This window comes from Cynocephalus volans, chromosome 16, assembly GCF_027409185.1.
Source record: "Cynocephalus volans isolate mCynVol1 chromosome 16, mCynVol1.pri, whole genome shotgun sequence".
NCBI lineage: Eukaryota > Metazoa > Chordata > Mammalia > Dermoptera > Cynocephalidae > Cynocephalus > Cynocephalus volans.
In genome coordinates, this window is record NC_084475.1 from 7,050,419 (window position 1) to 7,064,702 (window position 14,284).

The following is a 14,284-nucleotide window of genomic DNA, read 5'->3' on the forward strand; positions in this document are numbered from 1 at the left end:
GGCTAAAGATAAATGTAAAATGCTTATCTCCAGGCCTGGCTCAGGAGAAGCTCCATAAATGTCACTCCTAGGCTCATATTACCTTGATCTGACTTTTTCTGTATGAGCCCTGTTGTCCCAGGGAGACTGAGATCTACGTGTGTGGCATTGTGCATTTTCCCCGTGTCCTCACAACCTGGCATGTACTCAGCTGATGGTTAATAAATGTTTGAAGGTCATGATGCCAGCTGCCTGAAGAGCTTGAAAAGACCCTGTGTCCCACCTACTGTGACTCCACCTCCTATAGATTGCGGCAATAATTACCCAGTTATAGAGGCAAAAGATAGCCCTTTTCATTGCTGCCTTTAAGAAATGACACTCGGTCCTTCTGGAACCTTCAGCCATGACAAGCCACACATGGCAGACCCGTGGGCTGCTGTGATGTTGAATTGAAGGCATTTCTGCTGCACCTCTCCCAGCCTGGACCTCATAGGAGGTCCTGCCTATGTGGGTAAGTCCCTGAAATAGTTTTCTAAAAGAGAGAAAATCCTTACAACTTTCTGATGTAAACCTGTGACAGTTGCAGTGTGCTGCCTCAGACACTGTCACATCCTGCTGTAGATGTGAGCTGTCAGGATATTTACACGGCCACCTTGAATTCCATTCAGCTGTCTGTAAAACTTACTTTTAAATATGTATTGTTCTTTCTTACATGTTTCTCAGTATTGGCTCCTGAACAAATCTTCAGTCAACTTTACAAATGAGTTAAAAAAAATAAAGGCTCATTTTCTCATGGAGTTTGGGGCCATGTTTGTGAATAGAGGAACTCGAGGTTTTAGAAACTTTATTTAGATCATGGAGATATTTTCAACTTGAATGGCTTGTCTAGGTTCTATCGACTCACGTTCAAAGATATCCATTTGTTTTTATCTTTGATCTTGGGTCTAGGCTGCCTGGGTGAACCTACTCCTTGTTTCTAATAGTTGCGTCACTTTAACTGGAACATATCAGAGGAGTGGGAGAAGTCCCTTCCTCCATTGCTTAGAAAATTTATAGAGGCATAACGGTAATACATAATGGTGATACGTCAAGTTCACCCGTTGTAAACATGCAGTGCAATGAGGTTTTAGCAAATTCAAATCAGCTTTATGGCACCTTCGTCACCTCCCAAGGTCCCCTGCAGCCCACTTGCAGTCAGTCCTTGCTCCTTCCCCAGCTCCCAGCAACCACTGATCGGCTTTCTGTCTCTATAGTTTGTCTTTTCTGGAAATTTCTGCAAATTTGCCTTTCTGGAAATATAAATGGAATCATACAATATGTCTTTCGTGTCTGGCTTCTTTCCTTTGGCATAACATTTTTGCATGCAGCATAGTTTATTCCCTCCATCTTCTCTTATTTTTTGACCTATTGTCATCTATCTATCTCTTTGTCTCTCTCTTTCACACACAATTTTCTCAATCTCTCTGGCCTTTTTTTACCCCAAGTCCTGACTTGGTCTTTGGGCCCTGAGATGCCATTAGGAGAAAAGCGTGGAGTCCACACACCAAACAGGTGCTAAGCATATACCTACAGAGGCGGCCACCATTCAGCGTGCCCCGGCCCACGGGGACCCAGGATGTGTCATCCCTGGAGGTGGGGGCCGTGACCCTCTCCCTTGAGCTTGAGACCCTCAGCCTTTGTCCAAGGAGAGTGAAATAAGCACAAAGCGAAGCTGGGAAAATAAAGTCAGTTTACTGAACGCGCGGCTCAATTCCACTCCGGGTGGAGTGAGGCCTGAACAGTGGGACCCCAGGCCACCGGGCCTGCTAGGGCTGCTGGGTCCTGCTGGGCTTCTGGGCAGCAGCAGAGCAGCCCCCCAGGGGCTCAACAGCCCCAGGCAGCTTGACCCGTGCTGTCTGGGACTAGACTGGTCACTGTTGCTGCCTGTAGATGCCCAAACCAGATCCAAGACAGTGGCACAAGGTGAAAATAACTGCGAACACATTGGTTTCAGTTTCAGTAAAGAGGACGAGGAAGGGAGGCACATGGGGACACAGGAAGGGTGGCCGGGTAGAGAGGTCTCTGCTGAGCTCCGTGGCAGCTCCCTTGCTAGATGACCCGGCTTTGATAAATGCTACTTTCATTTCCATCTCCCAACTCGGAATCTGGAAAGCAAGAAGATCTCTCAGGCTGCAGAGCCGCGGTGGACCGCGGGGGTCGGTAATGGAGGGGCGTGGCATCGCTGCTCCTCCGCCCACCCCAGCCCCAGTGGCCAGCCACACGCATGGCAACAGTGCCTGCAACTGAGTGGGGAACAGAGACCTGCAGTTTGGGGCTGGAGAATCCCCAGACTGCCCCACTGGGGTTCCACCCAGACCAGGGCAGCCGGACTGTAAGCCCCCCAACAAAAGCACCTCAGTCATGTCCACACCCCCACACAGCCTGGTGCAGCAAATGTTTGCAGGCTGAGCAGCTGGGGGAGCCTTTGCTCCCACACTTCTTAACCTGGCAGGGAAGGGGGGAAGTGACCTAGGTTTTTAAGAAGTCTTTCAGAGATCAATGGCTGGAGGCAGAGGGACATGTGACAGGAAGAGGGAGGGGGAGCAGAGAGGCAGTGGAGTGGCAGTGGGGTCCGAGTGGAGGAGGTGGACTAGGGGGTTCCTCCTTTATGACTCTCTTGTTCTCAATACTGTATACGTCTTTCCCTTTTGACTTGAGTGAGTGCTCCCTGACTATTTAGAAACAGTTTCTGACTCTTGAAGTAGGGCAGAAAGCAGGAGAAGCTGACATTCCCCATCCCTCCTTGGACCTTCCCAGCTCTACCTGTCACCTCAGGGAAGCCCCAGCCCCACGAGCCGCTCAGTTCCCTCGCCCATCCTGCGCTTCCTCTGAAAGCCAGTAGCCTTGACTTGTGCGTTTAGGGGTGACAGAGGGGGAGGGTGCTCTGACCCAGCCTTTGGCCGGGGGACCCTCATACCTCATGGACAATCATTTGTGCCATCTGGGAAGCAGCTGTCAGAAGGACTGGGTCATAGAGCCATGTGATAAGTTATCAGACCTGGGCACACATACCCAGGGACTCTCCCCAGTTGCCTTTACCTCAGTGCTACTGGTGGCATTTGTGTGGGGCTTTGGTTTCCGGGTGCAGAGAAAAGAATGCCCGGTGAGCAGGCTGGCATGGGCACCACAGAGCCACAAGGAGGCTGGCACCTCCATGCCACCAGACGTGCCCTGATCCGTTGTTTCCCCCACCCCCCGCCCCCCGTTTGCCTGAACCGAGCTAGGGTGGCAGGTCACAGGTGTGACTTAGCTCTGGCAACCCATATTACCAAAGTGCTGACAACCAGGTGAGTCGTGCCAGTCTGCCAGGGGACCAAAGAAGAGTGTGGCCCGGGGGGGGGGGGGCTGGCCGCGTGTGGCTCTGACTCTGGCTGCCTGGCTCTCCTCTTGATGTCTCTGGCAAGAAGCCAGGCAAGGGGGGGCGGCTGGCCAGCACGACCTCACTGTGCCCAGCAGTGTCTGGGGTGTGTGCAGGGCTGCGGGCAGGGAGAGAGGGCCTGTATCTACTTTTCCAGGGGAGAACTGGCTGCCCCTACACTGGGGCTGGGACGGCCGGAGGGGCTGGTGGCGGTGGTGGGGTGGATCCCAGAGCTGGATGGCAAACGAGTGGCAGACGGTCAGTGCGACCCTCTGCCTCAGAGGGACACGGGAGGGCAGCAGGGTCCCCGCCCTCCCCTCCGTGGAGACTCCTTTTGAGCACCACCCACGTATGCCCCTCTGCCCTTTGGAGACGTCAGTCTCCCCGGGGGCCCAGGCTCGGCGGCCAGGGTGCCCCTGCCCCGCCCTGGGGGCAAAGACTCGGTCCTGCTGAGCGCCTGCCGGGGCCGCAGCGGCCGCCCTGGACACTAGGGGTCGCCCCTGCCCAGCCGAAGCCACCGGGCGCGCCGGTCTCCCGAGCCCTGCCGGGCGGGGCTGGGGAGGGGACGCCGCGGGGCCCCGCGCCCGCTCCCCGCTCCCTGCCACTCCCTGTCCCGGGCTGGAGGCTCTGGCCAAGGCCACGCTTCGGGCCGCGGGGCGGGTCGCTGCGCGGAGGCGTTTTCCCCGAGAGGTGGCGTGTGTGCCGCAGCACAAAGGTCTTCTAAAGGCCTCATCGCTCCCTGCGCGGCTGCCCGGGCGACGGGGCCGTGTGTTGGCGGCGGCCGCCGCGGCGTCCCCGGGGCCTTGCAGGGGCACGAGGGGGCGCTGGGCCGCCGGCGGGCTGGCCGGGACACCCGCGGTCGCGCCCGGGACGGGGACTCCACGGGCTCCTTTGTGCACGGAGGGAAGCGCCCTCTCCCGGCTCTGAAGACCGGCAGCCCGGCTTCGCAGGCTGCGTGTCCTGAATGACAAACTGGCTGCCCTAGGGTCGCGCTCCGCGCCCCACCCTGTGGCGCCCTGAGCCGGTTCCACGGCTCTTCCAGGCAGGTGGTCTAAGGGTTCCCCAAAGCACGCCCGTGCCCGGCCGCATCGGGATCTTCGGGGGCCATGCGTGGAAGATTCCAGGGCCCCACCCCGTCGCCCAAAGCGGAACCTCTGGGAGGGGCCCAGGAACCAGTGTTTTTGGTAAGATCCCCGGTGATTCCGATGGCGTAGCCAATGTGGGGAACCACCGTCCTAAACCTTGTAGCACAGGCAGTTGTAAAATTTCTCTCCAGAGAGGCTCTGGGGACCCAGATGTCACATCCCCTCGATTCACTGCAATGTTTATTCTCCCTGCCGTGGGGAAGTTCTTCCTGAGTCTGACTACCGGCTCTCCTGCTTGAATGAAGCATTCTCTCCAGCCGGGTTTTCTTTGGAATAAGGAACAGGGAGGAGACTTTTCTGGAACCTGTTTGAAGACAGCTGTCCTGCCTCTTTTCTGGGACCTTTCTCAGGAGACCTGTTTGCTTTGTTGAACCTGGAATCCAGCAGACCCACTTGATTGGGACTAATAATGAGAAAATCCAATCAGGCTAGTAGCTTGTGAATGAATGTGGTCCCTGCAGGTAATGGCCAGATAGCTCCCTTCCAGGGTTTGGGAAGGAAAACGCCAGAGAATCCTGGCAGTGAAAAACCCCCAAAGCTCACCAAGTTCTAGACACTGGAGAATCCCAGCAAGGAAGAGGGAAAAACCTTACCTCAGGCCTGACCGTACCCTCTGCCCCTTCATTGCCCTCTTCCTTGCTTTCAGGATGAATTAAAATTCTTATCTGCTCTGCACCCAGCATCCTTGGACTGCCTTCCTGGCTGTTTGCTGCAGCTAGAGTTTCCCAAGCTTTGTGGGGTTATTTTTACCTCTGGGTGGTGGTCATTACTTCCTTCCACAGTTTTAGGTTCAACACAGTAACAGAAAGAGTCACTTAGCAAACACCCTCAAAATGGCAAGACTGACCCCCAAACCTACTTTCATTTTCTTCCGGTCTGGGTTGTGGGTAATTTCTTGACAACTATGAGAAAGAAGACAATGAGAAATGAATTGTTTTTCCAATGCAATTGTGAACAGATGTACAATTCCCTAGTCTCAGTGTTGCAGGAGTCCCTGACATCACCTTAAAGGGGCAGGGAAACGGCTGAGGTACTGAGGGCAGTGTTGATACTCAGCATAGAACCTAGAGACAGCCGCAGTGATAACCCGGGTCACCTCTGCTGTCTCAGGGCTTCTAAATTTGGCAGTATGAACAGACTTGCTTCCTTTCAGCCATTGATCTGAATAGCAGAATCCCTTTCTGATGGTCCGACTCTCATTTACAGGCTGTGGGGGAGAAGGCCGTGCTAATTGGCCACTTGCCTCACCACTGGCTTTTAAACAATCGGTTGTATTCTCTGCCTGGCAGGAAGCAGCAGACCCGTCAAGGCCCTGGGCTCTCTCTTTGTTCTGACTTTATGGCATTTTATGCCACAATGAGAAACACTGTGTACTCCGTGGGAGCCCATTGTGCCAGGCTGCAAGGATGTGGGTTCTGTGCAGAAGGGCTGGTGCTCTTCCCCAGAAAGAAGAGGGGCTTTGTGACAGGCTGGAGGACAAAACAAGGGATGCTGGACACTGTTACTGGGGCAGCTGCCTGGCCAGTGTGGAGGCAGCTTTGGCCCCTGAGGCCCTGTCTGTGCCCGAGGAGAGGGCAAGCAGGGGAAGGGTGGAATTTCGTCTAGAGTAGCAGGTCCCGGTTACCTGGTAAATTATACATCAGGATTGTGCTAACCACTGTCCCCATTTTCTCTGGGTTGCCAAGCTGACCTCAACCTGACTCTAGATTCCATGCCAGGTGATCACATCTATCTAACCAACTCTCACTCTCACCCAGGAAACTCCATCTTGGTGGGTAGGGAAGTTTTGCTAACTGCAGACCAAACCTGGGCTTCCCATATTTTGGGTAGATGTGGTCCTTTGAGGCAAGTTTTTGGTTTTGTATAAATGGTGTGAATGTGGAGGGGCCCTAAACATGGTCCGTCCAGCTGCACACATGCATGCACCAGTGGGATGTGAGAGCTACTTCTAGACCCTTCTGCCTCCCAGGCCAGCCACTGCACCCCCTGCCCTCCCACTAGCCTGAGGTCTTCGCCATTAACAGCACACCTGGGGTAGAAGACAAAGGAGGGCACTCACGCCGGGAGACCACTGCAGTAATCGGACAGACAAGACCTAGGCGAGGAGGAAGCCCAGGGGTGTTGGGGGAGCAAGTCCATTTAGCATCACCATCAGACTAAAGGATGAGCTAGGTGGGGTCAGGTGAGGCTGGCGGGGTCCTGTGTTCTCTGCAGATGCCCCCACCATGAGCACCTGAAGTGAGAAGAGGCCAGCTTCCTGCGGGGCACTTGCAGAGAGTAACATTCGGTGCTTCCTGCAGCCTGTCCCTCACCCTGTGCCCACCCGTCCTCCTATCTCCGATGCGCCCACACGGGCCCCCTTATTACCCTGTGCCGTGGTGCTGGCCTCCCAGCTGGTTTCTTCCTCTCCAGCCCACCCTCTACGTGGCTGCTGAGTTCTGTCTCAAAAATGCCAGTCTCCTGGCCTGTCAACCCCAGGCTGGAAACTTTGCGGGCCTCTAGAGCCACATCAGTCCTTCCTGCCCTGCTCCCGGCTACCCCTCGGGCTCCCTTCCTGCCTGCCCCAGCCACACAACTCCATGATTTTTCTCAAACGTGCAGGCCTTTGTGTCTCTGTGCCTTTGCATTTCCCTCCCCAACCACCTTGTCCATCTGCCAGACTCTTCCAGATTCAGTCTAAACCTCATCCCCTCATTTGATCAGTTGACGAGAGCTATAGTGGAAGCAGCTTTTCCACCAGGCTCCCAAAGCAGTGGAAGTCTGACGGCAAAGGGGACAACCCAACTGGATGAAAAACAAGGCCCGTGTCCCTGAAGAGCCTGGCTGGAGGTCTGTCCCGGAGAAGGGCTGGAAGGAGGGGTGAAAATGGCTGCTCCTTGTTTCATGTAACGCGGCTCTGTGTTCCCCCCCATGCGGCTCAGTCTTCCTTCAGAACACAGGCATGTTTTTGGATACTCTTGTTTCCATGTCTGTTCTCTTTTTGGACTCTGAGTCCCTCAGGGAAGGAGTGTCTTAATCATCTCTGTTCTCCCAGAATCTAGTTTAGAACCTGGAACATAGTACGCATGCAGAATATCTCTGAATAAGTATGATCCCTATCTGAGCACCTGGTCCTGGGCAGTGCATGAATGGGTCGCCACCACTAGCAGGCATTTGTCCCCAGCTCTCTTAATGAGACACAACCAAGAAGCCACAGTGAGTTCTCCAGTTAAGGAGAGTTTCTCTCCCAACTTACTGCCTCTCTTTTGCTAAATGTGAGCCTCAAACTCTATTTTCTGTAAGAAAATACCGAGATGCAAATCTAGAGGAGCGTGAACCTGACAAGCCATTTGGTTTCCTACTTGCATTCGGGTGTCTCCTAATTGGTTATTTGTACCGGTTACTGCTTGGTGGTTTATGTGGCTGACATCTATTTCAGGGTTTCTCAAACTAAACATGAGCTTGTGGTGAGAGAAGAGTGTACCCTGGCCCTTTCCACTTCTCTCTGCTCTGGTTCCCAGCGTGCTCCTGATGCAACTTACTTCTTCTGCAGGACAGTTTTACCAGAAGGTTCTTTAGAGCAATGCATTAGGCCTTGGTTTTCATCCACTGGGCTGTACTGTTTGCTGTCTTTGCATGTTTGCTTTGCAGTCCTGGTGGCTAATGTTGCTTGCATTAGCTGGCTGATGTTGGGGCCATCTGTAACCTATATCAACCCTGGGTGCTTTGAAGTTCAACGTGCAATAAAAAGTTCATTAAAAAGATGTGGAATCATGAAAATGAGGTTACAGAAATGTTAACAAAGGATCATTTCCTGCTTCCTATACTTTTCTTTTTTTCAAATGTATTTTTCTGAGGAATTTATGTCACTATTAAAACCATGGAAGAGTCAAGGAAGCAAAGGCTTGGGTCAAAAAGAGGGTGAGATTCCTGAGCAGATATCTTGGCAGAGACCCATCCTGTTTTCTTAATTGAGAACTCAGTGTCTAAGAGGAGAATCTAAGCTAGAAAAAGTGGGAACAAATCTAGACTTCTAATGACTAATGGTTTGATCTCAGCATTCTCAATAGAGATGGCTCCAAATGGATTGCAACAGCTCATGGTCATGTAGGGTCTGCGGCAACGTAAGGAGCACTTGGAGTTACTGGGTTCCAACCTGCAGGCAGTTTTCTCTGGTTCACTTTAGGAGGAGGAGGAGAAAAAGAAGTAGAGGAAGAAAAAGAGGAAGGAAAGAGAGAGAGGAAGAAAAGGGGTGGCAGAGTGTCACTAAACTGCCTCATGGCACCATAGGTGGCTCGTCCATGGCCACTGGCTCATTTTCTAGTCATGACCTTCTGACATGAGCAGAGGTCAAGATCTAAGCCACAAAGGGTGTCCTGGGAATCCAAAGCAGTAAAAGCAGACCAGCCCCTGGCATGACACTGAGGTAAGGGAGGTGTCCCTGTCCTCACAGGGCTCTCGCCTGGCCTGGCCATGGAGAGGCATTTAACAAAGAGGCTCAAGGTGCTTGGGGCTCAAGGTGCTGACCTGACAATGACCAAGTGTATTAGGACATTTCGGAGGACAGCTGTCCAAATCCCCCATTTTGGTTGACATTGTCAAGGCCAAGCTCCAGTTGGTGGTCAAGCCAGGCTTCTCCCTCCACACCAGGCAGCCTCCTGGAGGGCCCCGGTTCTCTTGTTAAAGGAAGGGCAGTCACGGATAATCATTCCTGGTATACACATTGGGACTTCTCTAATGACAAATAGTGCCACCATCAGCACTTTTATTTCTTGGCAGCCTGTCTCCTTCCACAGGTATACACACCCCCCCCACCCCCCCCACACTCACACACACACACACACTCACACACACTCACACACACGTTGGCATAACATACTCTGCAATCCAAAGCAAAATACACAGAGGGGATCCTCTTATGGTTTGATTGCTATATAAACAGCTCTCCTTCAGGGAAGGTCCCTCTTTTTCACAGATCCTCTGTGCTTGGGCAGTGGGCTCGCCCACTCTAATGCACACCCAGCCCCAGCACCTTGCTGGCCTCAATTTTGGGGACTTACTTACTTATATGACCATTGTTGACCATTTAATTACTACTCATGTAAGTGATTATGTGACTATCATTTACTTTTCAGCCAGAGAGTCACTGTATATATACTTAGTAGCTGTTAAGTATTAGTACTAACAGTGACAGTCCCATATCCTACTAAGTGGCTGTGAGGACCTCAACAGATTGCACATCTAATAAACAACACTGCAAGGTTTTTCAGACTGCTGTTGGATGGCTTCGGGTCAGAGCCAGACTTACCCTCTCTCTCGCAACCCAGTTATAGTTGAGTCTCATGAGTTCCGCAAACCTCTGTTCATAGAGGTGAAGCAGCAGCACCAGGCACAAGCCTGAATTCATCAGCTCGTTTTGTGCCTAAATATGGAAAAGAAAGCTCTTAAGTTCATCTTTAAAATATTCATGATCAAACTCATGGAGCGAAGGGTGACAAGGCTAAGAGGTAGCAAGAAATGGCATAAGAACCCAACTTCCATGGCAAGGCCTACCTTTGGGGACCAGAGGACAGACAGAGTAGGTGGATGTGCAGTGTACTATAAAGCACATGTATTTCACAGGGCCTGGTTTTCCAAAGCCCTGTAGTTTCAGGTTTAGCCTAACCTTTTGGAATTACATATAGAAATGTTAACCTTGCAAAAGACAGAAAACTTTCCCCAGGCTAAAGTCTCTGTGTGGATATAGAATTGTAACACAGCAAGGTTGCTGGCTCAAGGACAGACAAGTTGCTTGATTGATATGTAAAAATGCTGGGGAAATTGCTGTAGGGAAAAACAGTGTTTGCTAAGATCAAGCTTTTGTTGGTGTATCGACTTAACCTTTTGCAAATTGCATTATGGAATGTCACTTTGCTTATTTCAGTGATGTTACTAGTTTTCCATTTGTTAGCCATAATTCTGCCAATATCCTTGTGTCTTTGTAATGGTTAAATCAACTGAATTTTCTTGTAAACTTCCTTGTCTTTACAATAAAAGGGAGAGGCTAACTTTGGAAGGGGCTGCCATGTTCACTTTTGCCCCTCATAATGAGGAAATTACTGAAGTGCAGTCCATCCAGGCCTCAATGCATACATAGTGCTTGAGTATTTGTGTAATTCTTTTCTTCATATCCGTTACACAGGGAAAAGAGGTGTAACAGGTGGAGGTTCAGGGTAGAGACCAGGTCAGGGTAGCCATCTCCTGGAATTCTTTGCTACCTAGTGGGGGATGATCTGAGAAAGTTCCTCTTTCCAGGCTCAGTTTCGTTCCATAGATATTTATTGAACATGCACAAAGCCTTGAGCTGGGGGTGTGGGGAACATAGGGCACAGAGTCTCAGAACTCCCTGATGGGACCCCATCACCCAATGTAGGGGTGACATGTTGGTCACAGACAGCACCCGTACAAGTTGGATGTGTCGACTGCTACAGTGGACATGCGCACAGGGAGAAAGAGATTGGCTGAGTATGACAAGGGGAAGGCTTCCCGCAGGAAGGTGTCTCTGATGGTCCTTACGGGAAGGGAGGGACTTTGGTAGGTGGCTCTGAGTGCATTAAGGGCCTTTCCGACAGAGACCCTCAATGCCAGCCAAGAACAGGTGCAGAGAGAGTGAAGCGTGTGGTGGGCAAAATCCCCTACTCACTGGCATGATATATGGGGAGGGTGTTTGTTCCAGATTTAAAAAAATCTTTTTGGCACGGGCTGGGGGGATGGTAAGGTGGGGAGAATAGGCAGTACTGAGGAGTCTGGACGTCATGCTGTATGTATGCGTGGAGCTACTGGTTTCTTTGAGCAGGACTAGACAGGATGAGATCTATGTCTTAGTTTTCTGTGGGAGAATCTTGGACACAGATGACATGGGGGTGCTTTATTTTCTTGGATCCCTCTTTTGCACAGAGGGAGAGCTCCAGGCTTTAGTTCTGTACATTTCTCCCTTCACAACTGGGCTTAATAATGGTCTCACCTAAGGCCCCACCCTCCCCCCAGCTGATCTGTTATCATTTAACCCCCAGAGAGCATCTGCCCAGGCAGGGTCTTGGATGGCATCTGGAACCTCAGGGTCTTTGCTCGTGCTCTGCCTTGTTTGGTCTGTTGTTTTCACAAATGCTCCTCTCCTGACCTTCCACCAGACCATGTCCATACATCCTTACAGCTGTCACAGATGTCACTGCCTTGCAGAAGCCTTCCTGATGAACCTCAGTTGCCCAATCCCTTTACTCTCCAACTCCTAAGCATTTGTTTTTATTTTGTACACTGCATCTTGCACTTTTTAATGTTTCTGCTTTTTCTTGAGGGGTGGTGCTATGGTTTGAATGTGTCTCCTAAAAAGCATATGTTGGAAACTCGGTCCCCACTGCAACAGTGTTGGGAGTAATGGGGGGTTTTTAGGTCTTTAGGGCTCCACCCTCATGAATGATTCATGCCAATTGGAAAAGGGCTTGAGGCTGCGAGTTTGATCTCTCGCTTGCTCTTGGCCTCTCTTGCCTTCCACCATGGCAGGACACAGCATGGGGGCCCTCACCAGATGCCTGCGCCATGCTCTTGGACTTCCCATACTCTGGAACCATGGCCAAATATATTTCTGTTCATTGTAAATTACCCGGTCTGTGGTATCCTGTTATAGCAGCATAAAATGGACTGAGACAGGTGGGTTGTGTTTTATTTTCCTCACTGGTGCCTGGAACAGGTGCTACAGCCACGGTGCCTCTGTTCTCAGTTTCTCTGGCCGTGCTGCATGCGAGGCCTCACTCTTTGGACCCTTCATAGACCTTAACTAAATCAGAGGCATTAGTAACGACTCCTTCCCCTCTGCCGGAGAAGGCAGGGAAGGCCCTTTAATCTTCCATCTGTCCTCATGCCAATCCCCATGGGCAGGTGGGCTCTGGGATGGGCCAGGTGGTACTCAGGAAGCCACCCAGCCCCTGGGGACTAAAATCCCCAGCAGAGGTCATGGCCCTTTACATCAGTCCTGGAAAAGGTTGGAACTGTGACTCTGCTCAGGATAATAAAGTGTGGACTTGACACAGTGATCACTTCAGCATCTCATCTTCCTCCTTCCTGCAGCAGCTGGGGCCTTTCGCTAGCCCATCTCCCCGTTCCCATTAGATCAAGGGCAGCTCAGGAAGCTGGCACAGAACACGCCTCTTCCAGATCCAAACAGCTGCCAGAAAAGGTGCAGAAGTCAAGCAAGGATCGATGTACTCTTCCCTCTGATTCAGGGCCAATTCCGGATCTTGGTGACAACTGGCCCCAAGGTCACTGCTGTCAAGGCCCCTCCACTGTTCTATGTGTCCTTCTTTAACAGTTCAAGTCTGCTGTACTTAGCTTCCTATTTTTAGCCTTTGGTCGTGTTTTCTGTGCTCTGCCGACCTTGGCCTAGAGCCAGCACATAGCAAGCTGCTTGTTTTCACTTTTTCTGTTTTAATTGCCTCCTCTCACCTTCCCCATGAGCCAACGCCTACCAGCTGCTTTAAGGACTGTCTCGCAAGCCGCCTCCTCTGGGAAGCCTTCCCAATGTGCTTTTCAGCCCCTCCACACCAACCAAGCCTTGTCCCTTGTTGGTTTTTCTCGGCCATGGCTTCCTCCTGCAATCAGCCGAGGGTTTTCTCTCCAGTGCTGTCTTCGCCAGTGAGTCTTTATGCTCAGAAACACTCTGATGCATAATGGCAGATCAATCAGCTAGAAAATGGCTTGGAACTATCAGGTTTGTCAAAGCATTCGGGAAATCATTTACTTTTTATGACTCAATAAGGCCCAGAGGCATGCAGATGGGAAAATATCCACTAATGTTTTCTGCAGATAATTTGAAAAGTCACTTCTAGCAGATTGTGTCTCTTCTCTGGTCTGTGGGAGGGAACCTGTCACGCGGTGCCATAAATCTCGCTGCTGGCTCCTTTATGCACGCCCTTTGCAGAGCTGGTGATGCGCGACAAAGGGCTCTGCAGACCAATCAGAGCAGGCGTTTGATAGTCCACCCAGAGTCACCCTTTATACTCCCCAGCCACAAGTGGGAGGGCTTTGTCAACTGGGAGAGTTCCATGGTATTTGTCCGGCAAGGGCCAGATGAACTAGATTTTGGAGCGTTATTGATCAGAGCTACTCCTGACCCACCCCTCCCTTGACCCGATCACATCACACTTGGACTCCCACGCGGGGTCAGTTCCTTAGTGCCGACTGGCGGGAATGGGGGTGGCAGGAGGCGGTGGGGACACTTGAAAGTGAGGAGGCCTGTGAAGCAGTGGACAGGAGGGCTGGAGAGCTCAGCCCCCGCTGTTTTCCTTGCTTTGCTCCTGCCCCACCCCCTTCATTTTGTGAATATTCATTTTGCCTGAGAGATTTGCTACCGATGGAAACTCTCAATACAATCCACTCAAAGAAGCTGAGAGCCTGGCTGAACGATCTATCAAGTCTTCAATTATGTTCAAGAGAGGCACCCAGGTCTGAGGGTGATTAGGTGACTGAGGGTGTCCAAGGACATCTGCCCTTGGCTGAGATGGAGGACAGTCACAGCCAGAGATCCCCTGAGACCCTCCTGTGCAGCAGAGCAAAGACGGCAGGAGCACATCTCCAGGCACGGGTGCCCCCAGAGCGCACCTTCCACGGAAAGTGCTGCCATGTAAGGCGGGCAGCCTGGGGCCGCTGAGCACTGCGACTTTGGGCAAAGAGTTTTGTAAATCTTTGCAGAGGCAAAGTGACTCCATTTATAAATGAGAAGAAGTACCCTCTGTTCTGCCTGTTTCCCCAA

The 14,284-nt window shown here is 51.7% G+C and overlaps 1 protein-coding gene across 2 annotated transcripts in view; it reads right to left on the reverse strand.

Annotated features, from left to right (window-relative positions):
• Nucleotides 1-2,067: 2,067 nt before the first annotated feature.
• The window catches only part of MARCHF10 (membrane associated ring-CH-type finger 10), an 87,447-nt gene continuing 75,230 nt past the window's right edge, over nt 2,068-14,284 (reverse strand). For both annotated transcript variants that reach the window (XM_063081361.1, XM_063081360.1), the window contains exons 8-10: nt 9,809-9,922; nt 5,381-5,423; nt 2,068-2,123 (exon numbers count right to left, since the gene is read on the reverse strand). In XM_063081361.1, the coding sequence (XP_062937431.1) occupies nt 2,068-2,123; nt 5,381-5,423; nt 9,809-9,922 (213 nt within the window). The remainder of the gene's footprint in view (nt 2,124-5,380; nt 5,424-9,808; nt 9,923-14,284) is intronic.